Source organism: Neovison vison, chromosome 11, assembly GCF_020171115.1.
Source record: "Neovison vison isolate M4711 chromosome 11, ASM_NN_V1, whole genome shotgun sequence".
NCBI lineage: Eukaryota > Metazoa > Chordata > Mammalia > Carnivora > Mustelidae > Neogale > Neogale vison.
Window position 1 is genome coordinate 12,698,838 of NC_058101.1, and position 24,828 is coordinate 12,723,665.

General features: G+C 35.8%; 1 protein-coding gene across 1 annotated transcript in view; it reads left to right on the top strand.

Annotated features, from left to right (window-relative positions):
• LOC122919251 (transmembrane protease serine 11E-like) overlaps positions 1 to 24,828 on the top strand; it is a 45,626-nt gene that overhangs the window by 20,217 nt on the left and 581 nt on the right. The window contains exons 4-9 of the mRNA XM_044268187.1: positions 1,073 to 1,140; positions 5,440 to 5,603; positions 9,046 to 9,084; positions 10,767 to 10,944; positions 11,932 to 12,191; positions 12,865 to 13,007. Of these exons, the coding sequence (XP_044124122.1) occupies positions 1,073 to 1,140; positions 5,440 to 5,603; positions 9,046 to 9,084; positions 10,767 to 10,944; positions 11,932 to 12,191; positions 12,865 to 13,007 (852 nt within the window). The remainder of the gene's footprint in view (positions 1 to 1,072; positions 1,141 to 5,439; positions 5,604 to 9,045; positions 9,085 to 10,766; positions 10,945 to 11,931; positions 12,192 to 12,864; positions 13,008 to 24,828) is intronic.

The window sequence follows — 24,828 nt, forward strand, 5'->3', positions numbered from 1 at the left end:
ATTTACAAATATCTGACCTTGGACTACTTTTGGGTAGATAAGTTTATAGGAGACACATGGATGCTCATCTTTTACTTATTTTTTTTTAAATATTTTATTTATTTGACAGACAGAGATCACAAGTAGGCAGAGAGGCAGGTAGAGAGAGGGGGTGGGAAGCAGATCCCTGCTGAGCAGAGAGCCCGATCTGGGGCTCGATCCTGGCATCATGACCTGAATAGAAGGCAGAGACTTTAACCTACTGAGCCACCCAGGTGCCCCTGGATGCTCATCTTTTAAAGGCTTCAACATTCATCCTCAGAAATGAATCAAATGTTTTTAAAAGTGGAAAAATTATCAGTATAGACCAGGAGAGCAAGAGCCTGGTTTCTAGTCATTGTCAGATTACTTAGTCTCTTGGTCTCACACACTGAGACCAAAAAACACTTGACATGTTTACCTTGACTCCTAACTTAAAAATTTAAGTTGGTTAGAATTCTTAATTATAGTAGTAAGAAATATCTCCACAAGATGCATTTTTCTACCTTATTGAAGTAAACCTAACAGAACATATTAGGTGGACTGAGTATCCTAGTTCACATGGGCCTTTCTAAGAGCATTTTTAATACTGAATTGGAAGCAGGTTATGCTAGGATATTTGGCAAATTTTTCACTAGTTTTAAGAACCGTGTGACACTGTCACACACACATATCTATGACCCAACCATCAGTTGGCAGAATTACTTCATTTCCTTTGTTTACTTACGTGGAAGTCTCTATCTCAGGGTATGAAGAGTTTCTCTTTCTTTAAAAAAAAAAAAAAAAGTATGTTTATTCTTTTTAGTATCTTTCTGAGTGTAGGTGTCACTCTTGGCCCCACTACTGTGTCTCCCCAATACTATAACTTCTAATGCAGAGTTCATTTGAAATCACTGAGTAGAATACCAGAAAAGATTCTTCAAGTTGAGTGCATTGTGAAATGTTGATTAATGCTTTCTGTTTTGCTTTGTTTTGTTTTTAAATTTTTCTTAGAGCTTTAAATTGACTTGCAGAAATTATTTTCACTGATATATTTTGAACATTTTTGGAACAGGTGAAAGATGCATTTCATAAATCTTCTTTGAGGGAAGAATTTATCAAGTCTCACATTATCAGGTTCAGGTATGTAGAACTAGAATGCTGACTTCTGAATATAATTTAAAACTAAAGCTGTGAACTTGGTCACTAATAAATACTGTTGTGAAATGTTAGTGATATCATATAATTCAATTAAACCAACATTCATTTGACAACTGTTCTAGGTCATGGATTACAATTTGCTTTATACATTCTCTAAACCTATAAGACAGCATTTGTGTGGTGAATAATTTCAAAAGACAGAGGTGTTCAGTTAGAATGGCCAAAATTAACAAAACAGGAAACAACATGTGTTGGAGAGGATGTGGAGAAAGGGGAACCCTCTTACACTGTTGGTGGGAATGCAATTTGGTGCAGCCTCTTTGGAGAACAGTGTGGAGATTCCTCAAGAAATTAAAAATAGAGCTTCCCTATGACCCTGCAATTGCACTCCTGGGTATTTACCCCAAAGATACAGATGTCATGAAAATAAGGGCCATCTGTACCCCAATGTTTATAGCAGCAATGGCCACAGTCGCCAAACTATGGAAAGAACCAAGATGCCCTTCAACAGATGAATGGATAAGGAAGATGTGGTCCATATACACTATGGAGTATTATGCCTCCATCAGAAAGGATGAATACCCAACTTTTGTAGCAACATGGATGGGATTGGAAGAGATTATGCTGAGTGAAATAAGTCAAGCAGAGAGAGTCAATTATCATATGGTTTCACTTATTTGTGGAGCATAACAAATAGCATGGAGGACAAGGGGCGTTAGAGAGGAGTAGGGAATTTGGGTAAATTGGAAGGGGAGGTGAACCATGAGAGACTATGGACTCTGAAAAACAGTCTGAGGGGTTTGAAGTGGCGGGGGGGTGGGAGGTTGGGGTACCAGGTGGTGGGTATTATAGAGGGCACGGCTTGCATGGAGCACTGGGTGTGGTGAAAAAATAATGAATACTGTTTTTCTGAAAATAAATAAATTGGAAAAAAAAATAAAGTGTATTCAACAGAAAAAAAAAAGACAGAGGTGTTATTCATGGCTATATGATTGAATAATTTTTTTGGAAACTAATTAGCATAAATAGGGACCTAAGCCATATCCCTTAGTTTAGTAGCCAATCGTCCTCTATGTAAAATAGTGTAGTAGATGAGGTGTTCTTAACCTCCTATTTCTCCATTTTCTTCTCTACCCCTTTCTGCTCCAAATATTTACCTTAGAAAATCTGATCTGATAGTCAACTATCAATAAATAGTCAACCATTTTTAAAAAAATACTATACTAGGATCTTAAATAATATATTGTCTAAATACAAATTATTTGAATTTCTCAAAAATAGAATGAAAGCTGTTTCCAGTATTATTTCAATGACAAAAACTCCAAGAGTTCCTTCTCAGTCTATCACTTAGCTGACATCTATTCTCCTGCATTTGAAATATTATTCTCTCTTGGATCTGTATCTACTTCTCCCAGCCTTAAAATTTCAATCTCTCAAGGGGTCTTCATGCATCCACATGACTTCATATGCTTTTGAAATCTAAATTTCTATTTCCAATCGAAACTGTTTTTCTGACTTCTAGAACTACATACCTGTCTATGCACATCTCCACATGGAAATTCCACAGAAAATTCTCTAACTCAAGTGAAACCCAATTACACTAATGGGAAACATGGATATCAATCTACATTCCTCCATTTCCTGGGCCCCTCACACTTTATGAATAACTAAGTTCTACAGGTTTTACCTTCCAAATCACTTTTCAATTTGTTTACTTCTTCCTTCTAGTACTCTTCCTACTCATTAGTATTTCTTCTGAAATCAATAAGAAGAAACACAAGTTTGTAGGGAAGATGACATCAGTATTAAAGATGTTGAGCTGAGATACTAGGGAACCACATGAACCTGAAATAGGGTCTCACTCAACGGAAGAAAAGGGAACTGAGTTAAAGATATGCCTTGTATACACTATGGAGTATTATGCCTCCATCAGAAAGGACGAATATCCAACTTTTGTAGCAACATGGACGGGATTGGAAGAGATTATGCTGAGTGAAATCAGTCAAGCAGAGAGAGTCAATTATCATATGGTTTCACTCATTTGTGGAGCATAACCAATAGCATGGAGGACAAGGGGCGTTAGAGAGGAGTAGGGAATTTGGGTAAATTGGAAGGGGAGGTGAACCATGAGAGACTATGGACTCTGAAAAACAGTCTGAGGGGTTTGAAGTGGCGGGGGGGTGGGAGGTTGGGGTACCAGGTGGTGGGTATTATAGAGGGCACAGCTTGCATGGAGCACTGGGTGTGGTGAAAAAATAATGAATACTGTTTTTCTGAAAATAAATAAATTGGGGGAAAAAAAAGAAATTAAAAACAAAATTAAAAAAAATTAAAAATAAAAAAAAATAAATATTTTTTGTAGAAAAAATAAATAAATAAATATTTTTTGTAGGAAAAAAAATTTCCTAATTAAAATATATTTTAGGATATGTAATGACTGCACAACATGATGCTTCATTTGTTAAACTGTAAACTATTAAACTACCAGAAATAAAAGTTACTTTTCTCCCGGAAAAAAAAAAAAAAAAGATATGCCTTGTTCATTATCAACTAAGAGTACTGGAACATGGATATAAGCGGAATTTCTCAGAAAAACTGTAATGCAAGGGAAAAAAATGATGATGAAGAAAGCCTGAAGAAAACAATAGTTAAGGAGATGGGGAAAAAATAGGATCCTAGGTAATATACAGGGAAGGAGAAGGAAAAAAAAAAAGAAATCGTGAGAAAGGCACCACTGACATGAAAGATAAAAATTTACAGCATTGACAAAATACTCCCAAGAAACCAAGTAATATGACTGGAAAGAATTCACTGGATATGTCAATAAGGAAGTCAATTAGTGTAGAGAAAAGGCTCAGTAGAATGGAAAGGGAGGAAGCAGAATGCAAGAAAGTAAATATGAGGCAGAGTGTAATTTATCCTTTCAAGGAGGTTTGCTGTGATAAGAAGGTGAGAGATAAATTGAGTATCTGGGGTAGAGACAGGGTTTTGTTTGTTTTATTTCTATTAGTCAGCCAGTATAGGAATAGTCTAAGAGAAAGAAGACAGAATAAATAACTGTTGTACAGATTTGCTCAGTGAGTGAAAGGAGGTGAGAAACAAAAGACATCTTCTCAACAACTCGTTATATAGTATTTCACTACAAATAATGTCAGGAGTTCAGCCAATGTCCTTTTGATGGACACTTGGGTTTTACAAATTTTTTCTGATTTAAAAATAAGATTATGATAAACATGTATAAATCTCTTTGTACACACAAGAGTATATTTGAAAAGAGTGCTGTATCAGAGAGAATGGATCATCAAATGTATAATTGATAAACAAAATGGACCTCTAAAAATGAGGCTCTAATTTATATTCCCACTTACAGTTTATATAAGGAGTCAATACATTGTACAGTGAGGAGTAAGACTCTCTGAGAACTGATTGCATGTGAAGAAAAAGGGGTAGAGTAGCTGACTAAGAATGAGAAAGAGAAGTCAAGGATGATTCCAAGAAGTAATTCATTCTAAAAACATTAAGGTTGATTAATGCTCTATCTTGAAAATATAATTAGGTGAAGTCAAGACAATTTGGTTTAGCATTCTAATATCCTTAGGTTTAGAAGTTGTTTAGGAGAGCTTGACATTGCTTAAGAGATATGATTGGATTTAAGTCACAGGGAATTAAACCTGAAAACCAAAGCCAGAGTTGACGCCGTATTGACCATACACTATATCTGATAGTATTAAATGGTTGACAAGAGAGTGTCTTTTTATATTAACAACTAGATATTTTGGTGTTAGGGAGACTGTGAGTGTATTAGCTTACTATCAGGGCGGCCGATTCGGAAGTTTCATATGTGGTAAACAATAGGAATATAGAATAAAATAAATTGGATCTTTTATTTTGATTTTTAAAAATAATTTTACATCTTTTAAAAAATAAATTTATTTATTTATTTGTTTGTTTGTTTATTTGAAAGAGGGAGCACAAGCAGACAGAGCAGCAGACAGAGGGAGAGGGAGAAGCAGACTCCCCACTGAGCAGGGACCAACCCCCCCCAATGTGGGGACTCAATCCTGGGACCCTGGGATCATGACCTGAGCTGAAGGCAGATGCTTAACCAACTGAGCCACCAAGACACCCCAAATTGGATCTTTTAAATTACATTATAAGTTTGGTTTTTGTGTGTGTTTCAAATGGATGATCAAGAAAGAAATAGATTGTTACACTACCATAAATCTAATTCCAAACTATATCTTTTAAAGCCATTTTTTTTTTAATCTTATTGGTCCACAGTCAAGAGGAACATGGAGTGTTGGCTCATATGCTGTTGATTTTTAAATTTCGCTCTACTGAGGATCCTAAAGCCATTGATAAAGTTATCCAACAAGTTCTACCTGAAAAGCTGCAAGATGCTGTAGGACCCCCTAAATTAGATCCTGAATCAGTTGAAATTAAAAGTAAGTTTATTTCTCTTATTTAGTTTAATTCTCTTACATAAAACAGCTCCATCTTAATTTTGGTCTTAGGCACTGATGGGCGGTTGGTAGAGAGGAGGGAAGGGGCAGAGGGAGAGAAAGAATCTCAAGCAGGCTCTATAGCCAGCATGGAGCCCTACATGGAGCTTATTCTCATGACTCAAGATCATGACTTGAGTCGAAATCAAGAGTCAAAAACTCAAATGACTGAGCCTCCCAGTTGCCCCAATGCCCCTGACATTGTTTTGGATGTCCTTCAATTATTGACTCTTGCCACCAACAGAACATTTCTTTGGGATTAAATTGGTCATAATGAATTATTTATTTTTTATATTACCCTAAACTTATGCCTCCTATGCAAGTCTGTCTTTACCTCTGGGACTGGTTTCTTTTCCTGCATTGGACCTTACACTTCAGCTATAGCAGCCAATTATAAATGGAGAAAGTAGCTTTGTATATTCTTCTCCTTCATCTTGTTGTTTCCATTTTATGTTCTGAGAGTATGATGTGTGGAAAGGTTCATGCCATCCACACATTTGTTTTCAAGTTTCATTGATAAACCTTGTTACATTTTCTTCCCTTAGCCCATTCACCAATGAAAAATTTATAATTTATTTATACTTGTTTTATTCATACTTAGCTTACAGCTAATTTAAATAGTTTGAGTTTTTTGTTGTTGTTGGGTATTGGAGAACAAAATAAGCAAGGATAGATCCTCATTACTAGAAAGTAAGAAACACAGAAGATCCTCAGTAGAAGTAAAAGTTTGGTTAAGAGTCAAGTTGTGTGCTATAGAACAATGCTATAGAAATATCATGTGGGCTAACCATAGGATCTTAAATATTCCAGTAGCCCATTGAAAAAGCAAAACTAAACATATGAGATTCATTTAAATAATGTGACACTTACCCCAATATATAAAAGTACTATTATTTCAACAAGTAGTCAACAGAAAAATTATCCCTAAGACATTTTATATTTTTTTGTACTAAGGCTTTGAAATCTAGTGAAGACTTTATATTTATAGCACATTTCAGTTAAGACTAGCTGCATTTCAAGAACTTAGTAGGGACATGTGACTAGTGGACACAGTATTGGACATGGAACAAGTAGAAAGTATGAACATAGTGTGTTAGCATAAAAGCTGATAGATCTAACCTGAGGCCTGACCTGATGATCACCTACCCTGCTTGCTTAGGAAGGAAGGTTTGAGTAATTAGAACTAGCTAGTGCAAAATGTCGGACTCTTCAAAAAGCAACAAAAATGTATTGTTAAGGGTATTAAAATATGACTTTTCTTTTTTCTACAGTCTCTCTGGACTTGTCATGGTATTTTTTGTTTGCTAATAAATGCCATTCTAAATGAAAAAATTAGAATTTTAAAATACTAGCAATTAGTTAGATTATCCATCTTCATATTGTAAAATATTCATTTCAAATATAAATGCAAAAACATTTAAGTATGTGTACAATTGTGTTTCATAGCTCACACATGCATGAATTTGACTCTTCCCAGAACAATGGAAACAGTATACAAGGCTAGTTTGACAATTTTTATTTCCTTTGTTGTTAATGCGCACATTTTACCATTGCTCTCTACCTTTAGCTTAAGCAAGAAAGAACTGGAAAGTCCTTGTATGTCATTATTTTCAGCAGAAGCTATTGGCTAATATAAAGAAAAATGGTAGCAAAAAAGGTTATAATAGGGTCCTTGGGTGGTTTGTGTTTAGTAGAATGCTATTGCCTTTTTTCTGAGTTCTAAGGAAGCTCTGCTTCAAACAGAAAACATGGCCTCCTGGGACAGTCAGTGCTCCCTGGTTCCTTAGTGGTAGATACCCACACTTATCTTGAATTTTGAATTTGCTGAACATTGTGGATCCACTGGAATTCTTGAGTTCATAGGGTATCACAAATGATGTATGCAAAGGGGGTGCCAAGAATCCATGGACACATTTGTTGTGTGTATCTCCTCTGCTCATGCCATCCATGACCCATTATTCTATCAAACTTCATTTTTAAAGTACAAGTTACAAAATTTAAAAAATATAAAAAATATTAAAAAATATAAAAAATAAGAAAATATCAAGAACTTCAAGATAGTGAGCATTAAACCAAGTAGAAAATCATGCTGAGTCCAGGACCCGATATAGATATACATCAATTAAGCTGGCTCTGTTAGTAGTACCAACATGCAAATCCAGAACTAGGAAGAGGGTGAGATAGAGAAGAACAGGTTATTTGACATGGAGAGATCAGTGGTGATAGTATTTAATATTTACTGAGAAAAATGACCACTTCCTTATTTGAGCTATTTCCCCCAAAAGTAGCCAGAATGGAGAAGGTCAAAAAGAAGCATTTCTAGACTATAGACTTCTAGCATATCAATACTATTAAATACTAAAAGAATAATTAACATTGAAATTTCTATATTTAGAACTCCTGGCATATTCAAAGAGAACATTTTCAGTCTTTGGAAATCTATTGAATAAGGACATTAAATGCTTAGAATTTTTTTGTTTTTTGTTTTTGTTTTTTTAAAGATTTCATTTATTTATTTAATGGAGATAGAGTATGCGAGCACAAGCAGGGCGAGCAGCAGAGGGAGAGGGAAAAGCAGGTTCCCCGCTGAGCAAGGAGCCAATATAAGACTGGATCCCAGGACCCTGGGATCATGACCTGAGCTGATGACAGTTGCTTAACCGACAGCTTAACTTACCCAGGCACCCAAATGCTTAAAGATTTATATATCTGTTAGTTGGCTTAGTGTTTGCATAGGATTGGGGCCTGATTGTTGAAAAGTCAATAAGCTAAGGAGCCATGGGCTAGAATTGAAAAGAGGCCAAAATTGTCTTTCTAAATTTCAGCAGAAAGAAAAATTAGAAAGGGATAACATTATTTTTAAATGAGGAACAGATTTATGGACCTCGAGCTCATATATGTTATACAATGAGACTATTCCTATGAATTTAGTAGAAGAAAAAACCTGGAATAATAGTCAGTAAAAATATCATTGTATTTCGGGAATCAATACTATGATTTAGAATAGCATTTCCCCACAAAGAGAACATATTGCATTTTACTTTCTGGTATGAAACTCAGATTCCTGGGTTTCATCACAAAACTACTTAATCAGAATTACTGGGAAGATGAACAGGAATTGACAGGTTAAAGATGCTCCTTATGTGACTATTATCCAAGCTAAAATTTAAGATTAAGAAACACTGTTTGGACCTCCCTTTTCCCAAGGCAATGAACATGCTCTGTCTATGATATTCTAACAGCGTTGCTTTTTTTTTTTTTTTTTAAACCTAGAGGTTCTGTCTTTTAATGGAATTAATCAGCCTTTCCTATTTGAAGTACTCAGAGGCATTATGAAATTCTGATGTGCTGGCCCTGTTCTATTCACCATTTCTGTGTATTTCAGAAATCAACAAGACAGAAACAGACAACTTTCTAAACAACTGTAAGTGTAATATATTTATTAAAATTGCATTACTAGAATGTAAAAAGTTAACACTAGATCATTTAGGCTTACTTTGTGTGATATTATAGGGTCAGAATAAAGTTTGATTGGTCTGTGCAAAGCACAGGATGCTTTATCTTATCATTGAGTTACACTTTTATTACTAAAGAACAAAAAACATTGGAGAAATATGGAGTGGATATATAGCTGCCCAGCAGGTGTATAGTGGAAATGTGTTGTACAGTTGTTAAAAAAGGGAGAAAAGACTCAATATTCTAATAGCAGATATCTACAATACACTCTCATAAACATTTTTAAAAAATTATATGAAAGTCATCTTTATGTTGGTATATTTTAGCTACAGGCAGAAACTTATTATTACTCTACACGAAATAAAATCTGCATGATGTCATTAATCTCATATTATGGAAATTTAAGCAATTATGGGGTTGGAGTATATATATCAATAAAATTACTAAAGGCTCAGATAATATCTTCACCCATATTTTAAAAGTATTGACTCTAGGCCTAGTATTTCCCTTCCTCTACAGCAGAGTCCCCCACCATGATTTAGAGGATATATTTGGTAATTATGGAATTAGTACATAATGTATTTATCTTAAAAGATGGAAGGAAATATGCTACTCACCAGCTTAGAATATTGGTTAATTCACAAACTTGATTGAACATGAGAAACAAGAATAATCCTTTTAACCTCAATGGTTAAATGGTGTATATTCTTTCCACCAATATTTATTATGAAACTGTTGTGTGCTACTGGTATATTAGGCAAAAGGGATATAAAATGAATGAGATATAATCCTTGTCTAAAACAGCTCATACTCTAATGAGACTAGATGTATGAGACTAATGCATGAACACATAATTCTAAAGCAGTGGTTCTCAAACAGGAAATTTTGACCCCCACATGGTCATGGTCATGCCTGGTTAACATTTTGGTTATCATGATTGCAGGGGGTATGCTACTGGCATCTAATATATGTAGGCGAGGGATTCTTCTGAATATCCTGTGATGAACGGCACAGCTGTCCACAACAAGGAATTATCCATCTCAAAATGTTAATAGTGTCAGTGTTGAGAAACCCTGTTATAAACTTTATATACATTATATATAAAACTATGTAATATATGTATATAAAGAGTTAACGTATATATAGTATATATGTATATGTAATTAGTGTATATATATAATAAAACCTGTTACAGGTTTTATATTATTATATATAAATAATATATAAGTAGTGTGTATATATAATATATATAACTAGTATATATATAATTAGTACTGGTAACTATATTAGCACATATACATATATATAGAGATAGACATATGTAGTTATGTGTATAATTATACACACACACACAGATGATGATGTTGATGATGAAGATGACAACAATGATGGAAGTATCAAAAGAGCCATAACTAATCCAGTTTGGGGGCAGAGGAATTGTTAGAGAAGGCCTCCTAGTGGAGGTAATGGTTGACTTAAATCTTACAAGATGAGTAATTGTTAAATGAATGAACTGCTATACCTAAAGGAAAAGCAAGAGGAGAAAATGTCTGATACTGTTGGAGCACAAAGTACAAAAGAAATTTGAGATAGTGACACAATTTGACACTTAAAAGCACGGTTAAGTAAGTCATCATCTCTCTTGGGCAGGCTGTGGGACAAGGAGGAGTAAAACTGCAAGTCAGAGTCTGCGAATCGTCGGTGGGACACAGGTAGAAGAGGGTGAATGGCCGTGGCAAGCTAGCCTGCAATGGGATGGAATCCATCGCTGTGGGGCAACTTTAATTAATAGCACGTGGCTTGTGAGTGCTGCTCACTGCTTTAGAACGTAAGTCCTGAATGACTGGCTTGTGAACGACTGGGGATAAGCAAAGTGCGTTGGGGCTTGCCAGGAAGGAACCACCTCAAGAAGTTGGAAAGAGATGAGTTTAATATAAAGATAAAAGATATGTCACAAAGAGGTACAATAAAGTGTATCTCAAATATATGTCACAAAAAATTGACATAAAATATATGTGAAAATAGATGTCTCATAATCCTTAGGAAGAGGTTTAATAGTCTGGAAATGGAAATGGCTTCAAAGTACATGTAGATAAATTATCCATTGATAAATAAATAATAATTTGTCAAAGGAAGCAAGAGTTTTAAAGAAATGTTAACATCATCTTCTGACTTTGCGCTTGATGTCAAAGAGCCATATATATATCTTTGCTGTATATCTATGAGAGATGGGGTTGGGATAGTCGGTTTCATCTCAGTGGGGAAATTCCACATGTCAAGAAAGAATTAAGTATGAAGAAATCTGGTAGTAAATTATACAGCTGAGTAAGTTGACTAGTTGTATGCCAAAGAATGGAGACCTTTCAACCCCATGCAAAATACCTGTGTATACAGGATAGTAACACTTTGTTATATTTATGCATACCTCTTTCAGTTTTCAGAGAAATGTGTGTTTGTGGGTAGGGAACATGGTGCATAAAATACATTTGGTTCTTTCATTCTGCACAAAATATGCTTCCCATATGTTTCTTGGGGTCACTGATTCCTAGAAATGTCAAAAAGCCCTACGATCTGGGCTGAACACTCCGATGCAGAGTGGCATGTGTCTTCCAACAACCATGCCACTGTGGCTTTGCTAGCTGATGGTACTCCTGAGTCTGATTCTCAGATTAGAAAGAGTTTGTTTCTATACATAGAAACTGTAATTTTAAAAAGAAAACTTACATTGACTCCAGCAGCTTAAATTATTATTAATATAAGTCATTACACTGGTAGTAAGGTTAAGTGGAATTTATTCTTTGTACTTTTCCCTCAGGTATAAGGACCCAGACAGATGGACTGTTTCCTTTGGAGTAACAATAAACCCTCCAAAGATGAAACGAAGACTCAGAAGAATAGTTGTCCATGAAAAATATAAGTATCCATCACATGACTATGATATTTCAGTTGCAGAGCTTTCTAGCCCTGTTCCCTACACAAATGCAGTACATAGGATTTGTCTCCCTGATGCATCCCATGAGTTTCACCCAGGTAGTGAGATGTTTGTGACGGGATTTGGAGCACTGCAAAATGACGGTGAGCATTTGAAGAGAAGTCAAACCATAGTAACTCAATTTGGCATTCTAAGGCATTTAAAGAATGGAGTGTCATTATGCCAAAATATGTTGGCAGGTTGGTAATATGGACCTGGGCAACTCTGACCCTATTTGTGAACTAGGTCATTTAGAAGACACACACATTCGTTCATTGCTATAGGTTACTATCAAGCGCCTCACTACTACTGTAGTAATGGTGCTTGGTAAGGAGTCCAGTAAAGATGGCTGAACTTTTTAATAGGGAATTAACCACATAAGAGATTGGGTATCATTAATATACCCAATTGTGAAGATGAGAGAATCATAAGGTCACCATTCTCTCTATTGAAATAAGATTCCAAGTTTTGCCATGGGATGGAAGTCACTTGAACAACTTGAGATTCTCTTTTAAGTACCTAACTTTTCATTTAAAGTAGTTAAGAAGTAATTCTTTCATTTAAAGTAGTTAAGAAGTAATTCTTTCCCAGATGAAAAAAAACATATTCTATATATCTCATCTAGTAATTTTGATTCCATATTCTATAAACATATTCTATAATATATTTCTATATCTATAAACATATTCTATATATCTCATCTAGTAATTTTTATTTTTCTGAGGTTTATAGAACATATGTATATATACAAATATAAAGACTATTTTTTCCCTTTAGGTAGTAGTCAAAATCATCTTTGGCAAGTACAGGTGGATCTCATAGACACTCAAACCTGTAATGAACCCCAATCTTATAATGGTGCCATAACTCCTAGAATGTTATGTGCTGGCTCCTTGAAAGGAAAAAGAGATGCATGCCAGGTATGTGGTTTGACCTAGTAGTATGCTGCAGAATTTTTCTTCATTTTTTATTTTGAATTTATTAGAGATTTATAGAAAGTATACAGAGGGATTTCCCATGTTCTTTGATTCATTTTCCACAAATATTATATCTCACATTCCTATAGTACAATATAAAAGCTAGGAAATTGACATTGGTGCAATGTGTGCTTCTAGTTCAATGGCATTTTGTTACATATGCAGATCTGTGTAACCATCACTGCAGTTGAGAATTATTCCATCACCACAAAGATCTCCTTTATAGTAACACCTATTTCTCTATCACTTTCTTTTTTTTCCTAAATTTTTATTTAAATTCCAGTTAGTTAACATACAGTGTAATATTAGTTGCCAGTGTATAACGCCGTGATTCAGCACTTCCGCACAACACCCCATGCTCATCACAAGTGCACGCCTTAATCTCCATCACCTATTCCAACCATCCCCTCACCCAGTCCCCTCGGGACCATCAGTTTGTTCTTTATAGCTAAGACTCTGTTTCTTGGTTTACCTCTCATTCTCTTTTTTCCCCTTTGCTTGCTTTTTTTGTTTCTTAAATTCTGCATATGAGGAAATCATATGGCATTTATCTTTATCTGACTTGTATCGCTTAACATAATACTCCCTAGTTCCATCAGTGTCATTGAAAATGGCAGATTTCATTCTCTTTTGTGGCTGAGTAATATTCTATTACACACACACACACACACACAGACACACACACACACACCCCTACACCTTCTTTGTCTATTCATCAGTGGAAGGACATAATTTGGTTGTTGTATATAGTGCTGCTATAACATTGGGGTGCATGTATCCCTTTGAATTAGTATTTTTGTATTCTTTGGGTAAATACCTAGAAGAGCAAATTGCTAGATCACAGGGTAATTTTATTTTTAACATTTTGAGAAATCTCCCTACTGTTTTCCAGAGTGGCTGCATCAGTTTGCATTCCTACCAACAGTGAAAGAGGGTTTTCCCCTTTCTCTACATTCTGGCCAGCACCTGCTATTTCTTGTATTATTGATTTTAGTCATTCTGACATATCTCATTGTAGTTTTGATATGCATTTCCCTGGTGATGAGTGACGCTGAGCATCTTTTCATGTGTCTGTTATCCATCTGTATGTCCTCTTTGGAAAAATGTCCATTCATGTCTTCTGTACATTTTTAAATTGGATTATTCATTTTTGGGGTGTTGAGTTTTATAAGTTCTTTATATATTTTGGATACTAACCCTTTATCAGATACATAATTTGCAAAAATCTTGTTCCATTCTGGAGGTTGCCTTGTAGTTTTGTTGATTGTTTCTTTCATTGTGCAGAAGATTTTTATAATGATGAAGTTGTTTTTGTTTCCCTTGCCTCTAGAGACATATCTAGAAAGCAGTTGCTATGGCTAATGTAAATCCTGTATCACTCTTTCATTACTAACACCTGCAAATCATGAATCTGTTTTCCATCTCTACAATTTTGTAATTTTGACAATGTAATATAAATAGAATCATACTGTATCTTTTTTTTAAGAATTCCATTTTGATTTATCTATTAGTATTTTTGACTAGGCTATCTCTGTGGAAAAATTTTTGTGGTTCCTCTCAGTTGTATATACATAACTTATCACAGTCTATGGTGTTGAGATTTTACTAGTTCGAGTATAATGTAGAATAGAAAACTTACTTCCCCTTAAGCGTCTTTATGTTTCCACATTTATAATGATAGTATTGATGTAAATTTTAATATTTCCTCTACATACATTGAGAACCACATTAGATAATGTTTTTGCTTCAAGTTCCACTTTTCTTCAAGAGTTGAAGAAAAGTTTGTTTATTCATAATTTTGTTCTTTATTCCTTCCTGGTTTTCTAAGATTTTTTCTTATCATTCTTTACTGTTTTAGAAACTTCCTTTAGCCTTGTTTTTAATGTACATCTGCTAATGACAAATTCCCTCACTTTTTCTGTCTACAAAATTCTTCATTTCTTATTCATTCCTGAACCATAATTTTTTCAGATACAGAATTTGAGATTGACAGTTCTTTTTTTTCAGCATTTAGATCATGGCCTCTGTGAATTTCTGGTGAGATATGTGTTATTACCAGAATTGCTTTTTCCCTATAGATGATCTGCCATTTCTTTATTGCTGTGTTCAAGATTTTTCTTTGTCTTTAGTTATCAAAAGTTTGATTGCGTCTTGGCATGGATTTCTTTGGGTTATCCTGTTTTGGGTTTACTGTGTTTGTTTGTTTGTTTGTTTGTTTATAGCAATAAGTAAAATGTCCTTACTCAGCTTTTTGGATGTGCAGATTCATGTCTGTTGACAAATTTGGGAAAATTTCCACCATTATTTCTTTGAATAATTTCCTAGCCCCATTTTCTTTTTTGTATCCTGGGAGCCTAATAATAGGAATGTTAGTTATTTTGTCAGTATCAGATGTCCCTGAGCTTCTTTTTATTCCCCCATCCCCATTCCTGATTGTATTGCTCAGATTGTGTAATTTCTGCCATTCTGTCTTCAAGATCACCGATTCTCTCTTCTGTCATCTTTATCCTATTGAGCCCATCCAAACAGGTTTTTAATTATTTCATTTTTCAGTCCTAGTATATCTATTTGATCCTTCTGTATATCTGCTATTTCTTTGCTGAAACTTCTTATTTTTTAATTTGTTTCAAACATAGTGGTAATTGCTCATTAAGACATTTTTGTAATGCCTGCTTTAAAATCTTTGTCAGAAAATTTCACTATCTGTCTCATCTCAGTCTATCTGTTGATTGTCTTTTCTCTTTCAAGTTGAGATTTTCTAGTTCTTGGTATGATAAGTGATTTCCAGGTATATCTTGGACATTTTGAGTATTATAAAACTCTGGATCTTATTTAAATTCTTCTGTTTTAGCATGCTTCCTCTCATATAACACTGGTTGTAATAGGTAGGTTCTACCTCACTTCCTACTCATCTTCCTTTGACACCCAAATAGGGGAGAAGAGCTTTGTTACTGCTGGATGGAAGTGGAATTTTCGGCTCTGTATTAAGCTTCCTCTGATACCAGTCTGGCTGGGAGAACCTTGTTACTGCTCCCTTTGTGGCCTCCACAGACATCATGGGGTAGTGGCCTCATTACTATTGACAGTGGGGATAGCCCTGACTTTGCACTAGGTCTCCTCTGACATCACCCTAAGTGAGAAAGGTAGGCCTCATTTCTACAGGGTTATAGTCTATGCTCTCCAGCTGGTCACCATAGGAAAGAAAGAGAAGGGTTTCATTATCACCTGGCAGAAATCAAAGTTTAGTTTCCAACTCAGCCTTCTCTGGTGGAGGAGGGGATCTTCTTACAGCCTCGTAGGGATAGAAGCCTAGGCTCCCCACTTTGCCTTTGCTGATGGGGGTTAGGATAGGGCCACAGTTTTTCTGTGTTTGGTTGGAGTACAGCAGGTAGTATCTAAAAGCTTTTGTCCTCCAGGGGCACCTAGGTGGCTCAACTGTTAGCATTTGTCTTTGGTTCAGGTCATGATCCCAGTGTCCTAGGATCAGGCTCCCTATGCAGTGGGAAACCAACTTCTCCCTCTCCCACTCCCCCTGCTTGTGTTCCCTCTCTCTCTCTCTCTCTCCCTCTCTCTCTCTCTGTCAAATAAATAAATAAAATCTTTAAAAGTATATTTAAATAAAAAATAAAAGGATTTTTTTGTCCTCCATAGATTGCCCCACTTCAGTTTCTTTGACTAGAGAAAAAAAGGTTTTCACGGGGCTTCTTTTTCATCGATATCTGTTGGCAGGTTGCTAGATTAACATTTTTATAAGCTCTATGTTCAGGATAAGTAGAGCAAAAAAGCAAATTCAGGGAGCTCATTATTTTATCATTCCTTGAGTCCTTGGGTTCCTAGGTCTCCTGGCTTCTTCTATCTACTTTTCAGTGTTTTTTATATTTATTTCTAAAGTCCAGTTTTTAAAAAATTAATTAATTATTATCTTTTAAATTTAGTTTGGGTAAAAAATAAATAATTCTATTCTATCTTTGTCTAGAGCATAGACCTCATTTTGAATCCTGCTTTTGCTTTCCTGCTTTTGCTTTGTTTGCCTGCTATGACAGCTATGATCTCTATGTCTTCATCTACATTGCTGATAGAATCAAGGCCAATACTCATTCCATGGTATAATTTTAATTTTGTGATTTGACAGATCTTATGTTTAATGTGCACTCCTCTAAGTTTCAAATTGGTTTTTGAAGTTACATGTTATTCTGTATATTTTGCAGTCTAGATCCATACAGTGATATATTATTCATTTCTAAGAATTTTTTTTCAACTTTTCATGTTTTTTCTCTCTCACATATACACTACATTTTTTTTTCTTTCATTGAGTTTACTTCCATTAATCCATGACTGACTTCATCATTGTCCTTTCCGAACTTTTACCTCTGGGTCAGTCAATTCAACATTGTTCAATTTGCTACATTAAACTCTTTCACCCAGCTGACCTTTCTTCACATTCTTAGCAAACACTCAAGATTAGACTTAACTCATTGTGTTTCTTTGTCCACTCTGAGACCCTGATTATTCCTGGAGGAAGACAAGGGACAATATAGATAGTTCCCATTACAAAATTATACAGAAAATTCAAGTTGATCTTGTGAATAAAATACTAAAATAAAACCAATTGAATAAAAGACACACATGAAAATATACCCATAGGCTTCATTATTTGCAGACTCTGTGCCTATGAATTCACATATTTGCTAAAATTTGTTTGTAAATCCCAAATCAATTATCAAGGTACTTTTGTGATCATCCATGAACCTAAGCAGAATAGCAAAAAATATGAGTCACCCAATGTGCATGTTCCCACATGAGGTCAAAAGGGAGATGTGCTGCCTTCTTGTTTCAGCTCTCATACCATAAATTTGAGTCTCTTTTTTGGTCTATATAGTGCCACATTTTTCTCATTTTGGTGCTTTTTGTTGGTAACTTCACTGTTTAAAATAGTCCCCAAGTATAGTGCTGAAGTAAGGTACAAGAAGGCTGTGATGTGCCACATGGAGAAAATTTGTGTGTTAGGTAAGCGTTCATACAGGCATGAGTTACAGTGCTGTTGGCTATGAGCTCCACATGAATGAATTAATAATAGATCTTAATGTGTCTTTAAGTGAAACATACATAAAATATGGATATGTGTTGATCAGTTGATGAAGACAGGACCAGAAGCTCATGGAAATCAAACCCTTTATTTCCCCCTGGAGCAATGATTCAGTATTCACTAATTCAGGGTTTATGGCAACTTCATAAAAAAGAACTGCTATGAATAGCAAGAATCAATTATATTTTATTTGGCTTCTTGATAGTCATAGAATCATAGTTTAGATATTCTAGATCTTCTCTTGCCTTAATCTCTGGTCTTACTTGCCTCTAACATTACCAAAACATATGATTTTGCATTTGTGATCATCATTTATGATTTTTATTCTAATATCTCAGCCTCTATATATGGTTACTTCCTTCCTAAAAGTCTGAAAGGAAGAGCTGTATGACTCTTTCGTATTCTAAATTATTTATTACAGAAAATTTCTAATGTATGTATAAGTAAAGAGAGTTATGTAATGAACCCCAATGTACTCATCACCTAGCTTCAACAATTATCAACTCATGGCCAATTTTACTTCATCCCTATATATCTTTTTTTTTTAAGATTTTATTTATTTATTTGACAAACAGAGATCACAAGTAGGCAGAGAGGCAGGCAGAGAGAGTGGGGGAAGCAGGCTCCCCACCTAGCAGAGAGCCCAATGTGGGGCTCAATCCCAGGACCCTGGGATCATGACCTGAGCTGAAGGCAGAGGCTTTAACCCACTGAGCCACCCAGGCGTCCCTCATCCCCACATATCTTAACACAATCTTCTCATCTCTTCCTTCTCCACCCTATTTTTTCAGATCTATTTTGAAGTAAATCCCAGATGTCATATAATTTCATTTGTAAATATGCTCTCTACTTTACAATGCCACTTCCATGATGGTATTTGATGTGAATGTTCCTTTTCCTTATAATTTGGGGAATTAACGAGAAGGAACAAAGTTTCACTTTGTGATTATAAAACCCTGCTTTCCTACTTCTGAAAACCAATTTTTTCCTATCTCTGGCACCATGTTTTTTTTTCCCTATTTTAGGTCCAGTGTTCACAATTTTTGACACTTGACCAGTTCCATATACTTTAAAATCTCAAAATTCATCAATAACATCATATGCAAAAATCTTTACTTGGATCTTCTTCTCAGTGACATTTGGCTACCTCCTCTTTCTTAAAATAGATTCTTCTTTGGGTTCTATAATCCTGAAATGTGCTGATTTCCCCTCCTCTTTCTCCTACCACTCATTTCTGGTTCTTTATCCGGTTTCTCTTTCTCTCTCCCTGTTTAAGACTAACTATCCATTAAGACTCAGGTCTTGGGTGAAAATTTTCTCTCTTCTCTATCTACTCACTGAAAGAAACTATCTTTTCTCTGAACTCAGTTGTCCCTTTAATGACTTCCAAAACTACATAATCAGAATTAAACTCTTGCCCAATTCAGTCTCACATTTCCACCTACTCCAAAAACATTTTCATTTATAAGTTTTAAGTTTTTAGTATAAGATTAAAACTTGTATATGTGCCATCTCAAACTCAACAGGCATTGTGAAATGTTACAGGCATACCTTGAAGATACTGTGTGTTCCATTCCAGGCTACCACAATGAAATGAGTCAAATGGTTTTTTCTGTTTCTCAGTGCATATAAAAGTTATTTTTACACTCAACTGTACTCTGTTAGGTATACAATAACATTATGTATAAAATAACCAATGCATATACTGTAATTTAAAAATACTTTATTGCTAAAAGTTGCTAATCATCATCTGAGCTTTCAGTGAGCTGTAATTTTTTCCTGCTAGAGAATATTGCCTCAGTATTGATGGCTGCTGACTGATCACAGTGGTGGTTGCTGAAGGTTGGGAGGCTTAGTCAATTTCTCAAAATAAGACAATAAAGAAGTTTGCCACATAGACTTTTCCTTTCACAGATGATTTCTCTATAGCATGCAATGCTGTTTGATAGCATTTTATCCACTATAGAACTTCTTTCAAATTGGAGTCAGTCATCTCAAACTCTGCCACTGCCTTACCAACTAAATTTATATTCTAAGTCCTTTGTTATAATTTCAACAATCTTCACAACGTCTTCACTGGGAGTCGATTCCATCTCAAGAAACCACTTTGTTTGTTCATCCATAAGAGGCAATTCCTTGTCCATTAAAGTTATATGGTGAGATTGCAGTAATTCAGTCCCATCTTAAGGCTCCACTTCTAATTCTAGTTCTTTTGCTATTTTTTAAAATTTTTATTTATTTTTTTAAATTTATTTTCAGTGTTCCAGAATTCATTGTTTATGCACCACACCCAGTGCTCCATGCAATACGTGCCCTCTATAATCCCCACCACCAGGCTCACCCAACCTCCTACCCCCCGCAAAACCCTCAGTTTGTTTCTCAGAGTCCACAGTCTCTCATGCTTTGTCTCCCCCTCCAATTTCCCCCAATTCACTTCTCTTCTCCATCTCCCCATGTCCTCCTTGTTATTCCTTATGCTCCACAAATAAGCAAAACCATATGATAATTGACTCTCTCTGCTTGACTTATTTCCCTCAGCATAATCTCTTCTAGTGCCGTCCATGTTGATACAACAGTTGCGTATTCACCCTTTCTGATGGAGGCATCATACTCCGTAGTATACACGGACCATATCTTCTTTATCCAGTTGTCTGTTGAAGAGCATCTTGGTTCTTTCCATAGTTTGGTGACTGTGGCCATTTGCACCACATTTGCCATGATTTCATCCACTCGATTCTCAAACCCTAAATTTATCCATAATGGTTGAAATCAACTTCCTCCAAATTCCATGTAATGTTGATATTTTGACCTCTTCCCATTACTCATAAATGTTCTTAAAGGCATCGAGAATGGTGCTTTCTTTGCTGAAGATTTTCAATTTACTTTAAAGGAATCACTATCTATGGCAGCGATAGCCTTACAAAATGTATTTCTTAAATAATAAGACTTGAAAGTCAAAATTATTACTTGGCCCATATGTTTGCAGGTATGAAAACGACATTAATCTTGCAGTACATCTCTATCAGAGCTCTTGGGTAACCAGATGTACTGCCAATGAGCAGTAATATTTTGAAAGAAATCCTTTTTTCTGCGCAGTCATTCTCAACAGTGGGCTTAAAATATTTTGTAAAGCATGATTTAAACAGATGTGCAATCATTCAGGCCTTGCTCTATTTCTATAACAAAGGAAGAGTAGATGTACCATAATTCTTAAGATTCCTAGGATTTTTCAGAATGGTATGTGAGCCTTAGTTTCAGCTTAAGGTCACCAGCTGCATAAGCTCCTAACTAGTGAGTCAGCCTGTCCTTGAAGCTTTGAAGCCAGACATTGACTTATCTTCTTTAGCTATGAACGTCTTAGATAGGATCTTTTTCCAGTAGAAGGCTGTTTCACCTACATTGAGAATCTGTTTTGGGGCACCTGTGTGGCTCAGTTGGTTAAGTGTTTGGGTGGCTCAGTTGGTTAAGCATCTGCCTTCGGCTCAGGTTATGATCCCAGAGTCCTGGGATCAGCATCCATCTCCCTGCTCAGAAGGGAGTTGCTTTTCCCTCTCCTGCTGCTTCCCCTGCATGTGCTCTCTCAGACTTTTTCTCTGTCAAATAAATAAATATAATCTTAAAAAATTAGAAAATCTGTTGTTTAGTGAAGCCTTCTTCATGAATTTTCTTAGCTACATCTTCTAGTGCAGCTTCTACATTGGCAGCTGCCTTGTCACCTTGCACTTTGATGTTATGCTGACAACTCCATTCCTTAACCCTCATGAGCCAATCTCTGCCAGCTTTGACCTTTCCTTCTGCAGCTTCCTGAGCTCCTGCAGGAACTCAGGAGAACTGAAGAGTTAGAGCCTTTCTCTGGACTAGGTTTTGGCTTAACATAATGTTGTGATTTGTTTCTTCTGTCCAGACCACTGAAACTCCATCATCAGCAATAAGTCTGTTTTGTTTTCTTATCATTCCTGTGTTCACGGGGGTAGCTGTTTTCATTTCCTTCAAGAACTTTTCCTTTGCATTCATAACTTGACTGTTTGATGCAAGAGGCTTAACTTCCCGCTTGTCTCAGCTGTTGACATACTTCCTCACTAAGCTTAATTATTTCTAGCTTCTGGTTAGACTGAGAAACACACAACTTTCCTCTCACTTGAATATTTAGAGGCCCCTGTAGGGTTATTAATTGGCCTAATTTCAATATTATTGTTTTGGGGGGAACAGAGAGGCCTGAAGAGAGGCAGAGAGATGGGGGAACAGCTCGCTGGTAGAGCAGTCAGAATACACACATTTATTGTTTCCCCTCTTATACGGGGCACAGTTCATAGCACCCCCAAACAATTACAATAGTAACATCAAAGATTGCTGATCACAGATCACCATAATAAATATGATAATGAAAAGGTTAGAAATATTATGAGAATTGCCAGACTGTGACACAGAGACACAAAATGGAAAAACAGCACTGACAGAGTTACTTGACAAAGGATTGCACAAACCTTCTATTTGTAAAAAACAAAAACAAAAACAAACCAGTGTCTTTAAAGCACAATAAAGAAAGCATCATAAAATGAGGTATGTCTGTATCTGTTTTTCCATTTTCAAGTTTCTCCTTTATGTTACTGGGTTTCCTTATTGTTGAAGTCTACTTTTCCTTTTAGATCTTCTTCACATCTAATCGATTAAGTCTTTGGAGATATTTTTCTCTTTTACCATGTCTTCCAAATGTATCTCTGCCCCCATACTTTTTGTGTAACACCCTTGTCTATTCCTTCATTACTTCATATCGTAACCACTAAATTGACTTCCTGGTTTGGCTTCTAGTTTCAAAGTTTCTGTTATGATAGGTAATCCTGATTAAATTTCCTGTTTCACACTACACCACTCACTGAAAAGAACAGGATTTATGGGAAAAAAGGGCCAGAGACAGACCAACAGATCCCTCAAAGGCTATGCAACTTTTTACCCAGAGAATTAACAACAGCACCAGAATTGTGTCTTGAAAAATAACTTGGACAGTGTGGGCAGGCAGAATGCCCAGGGTGACTGGTTACTTACTTGGGGTTTGTTAAAAAAGCAGAGAAATGACAGAATGGACGGACCAGCTTGCTGGGGCCAAGGCAGTGCACATGAGAGGGTAGCCCTGAGTAGAGGAGAAAGTGTAACCTGCCAGGATCCATGAAGGGAGTGAAGCTGTGGTGTGTTTCTCTGGCAGGGGGAGTCCAGGGCACAGGTACTTTTAAAATATTTTATTAAAGTAGAGCCCCAAGACTCCCTCCTCAGGGGGAAGTTGTTCCTCCCTTCGTCCCTCCCCAGCTTGTGCTCTCTCTCATTCACTCTCTCAAATAAATAAATACATTCTTAAAAAAAAAAAAAAAAAAAAAAGTAGAGCCCCAAGGACCTCTGCTTGTGCAACAGCTCAGTTGAGAGCTTTTTCCTCTTCTGAAGATCGTAATTCTATTCTCATTACCCTGGCTTCCCTACCTAAGACAAAACACATATAAACCAGCACAATCTCTATCTTACACCGATTTAACTCCCCCATTCACTAATCATGTATAAGCTAACTAGTTTTAGTAGGACAATCTTTGCCTATTTGATACTTGTCAGTAGACATCGCTTGATACAATTTGTAAGGCTGTTAAGTACACTGCTATCTTTTTTCTTTGATTACTTATTTCTCAGACTCTTTTGTACCTTTCTCTTAGATAGCTTTAAATTTTGTGATCTCTGGAATCTTCTATTTTCTCATCCTAATCGGTGCTTTCATATAGGCTTGGGTTTCAGTTACCAAAATGATTTATTTATATGTACCTGAGGGCATATATTTACTATCTTTTGACATTTGAGGGTATAGGTAAACACTTACTGTTAACTGATTTAAAAATTACAGACACATTATTACAAATTTAGTTACCGTTAGTATTAGCTAATATTTTTACATGAAGAAAAGTAAATGCACAGGGAAGTTAATACAATGCAGGGCAAGAAATCTGGACTTCTGAGTTAGACTGCTATGAATTCAAATTCATTTCTGCCCCTGAATAGCATGTGCCATCAGGCAAATTACTTAATTTCTGCGAGTTTTGGTTTCCTTATTGTTAAAATGGAGAAAATGAAACCTCACTTCACATTTTGTTACTAGAATTACACGAGTTAATGAGATAATATGTAATTAATTAAGAACTCCATAGAGTGCTGAACACTTAGTGGTTGGTCAATATTAGAGACCCCGGGATTTTGAGGAAAAATCAGCCTGTACCTTGTTTTTATGACCTGTATGAAGGAACAGGCCTCTAGAGTTCACAATGCATAGACAATTGGAATTTCGGGTTTTAAACATGTCTTTTCTAAGTTCTGATTTATGCCAGGCTCTATGCTAAGCACTTGATACTTACTGTCTTACTTAATCTTCAAAATTATCACCGGAGGTAGGTATTATTAGGAGCATTAAATATAAATTAAAGGTCTTAGCTACCTGGAAGAACCAGACTTGAGATTTAAACCCAGGTGTCCATCTCTGGGGTCTGTGCTTTTCTCAGTAATAGACTCTTCACCCTTCTTTTGGGAGCTATGTCATAGTGATAAGGGATATGAGGAATTACCTTCTCAGATATACCAGCGAAGAATACTGTTCTCCAAAGAGATGGTGCCTTTAATCTCGGTGTGCTGACCCCCGAATGTAAGCCAGTA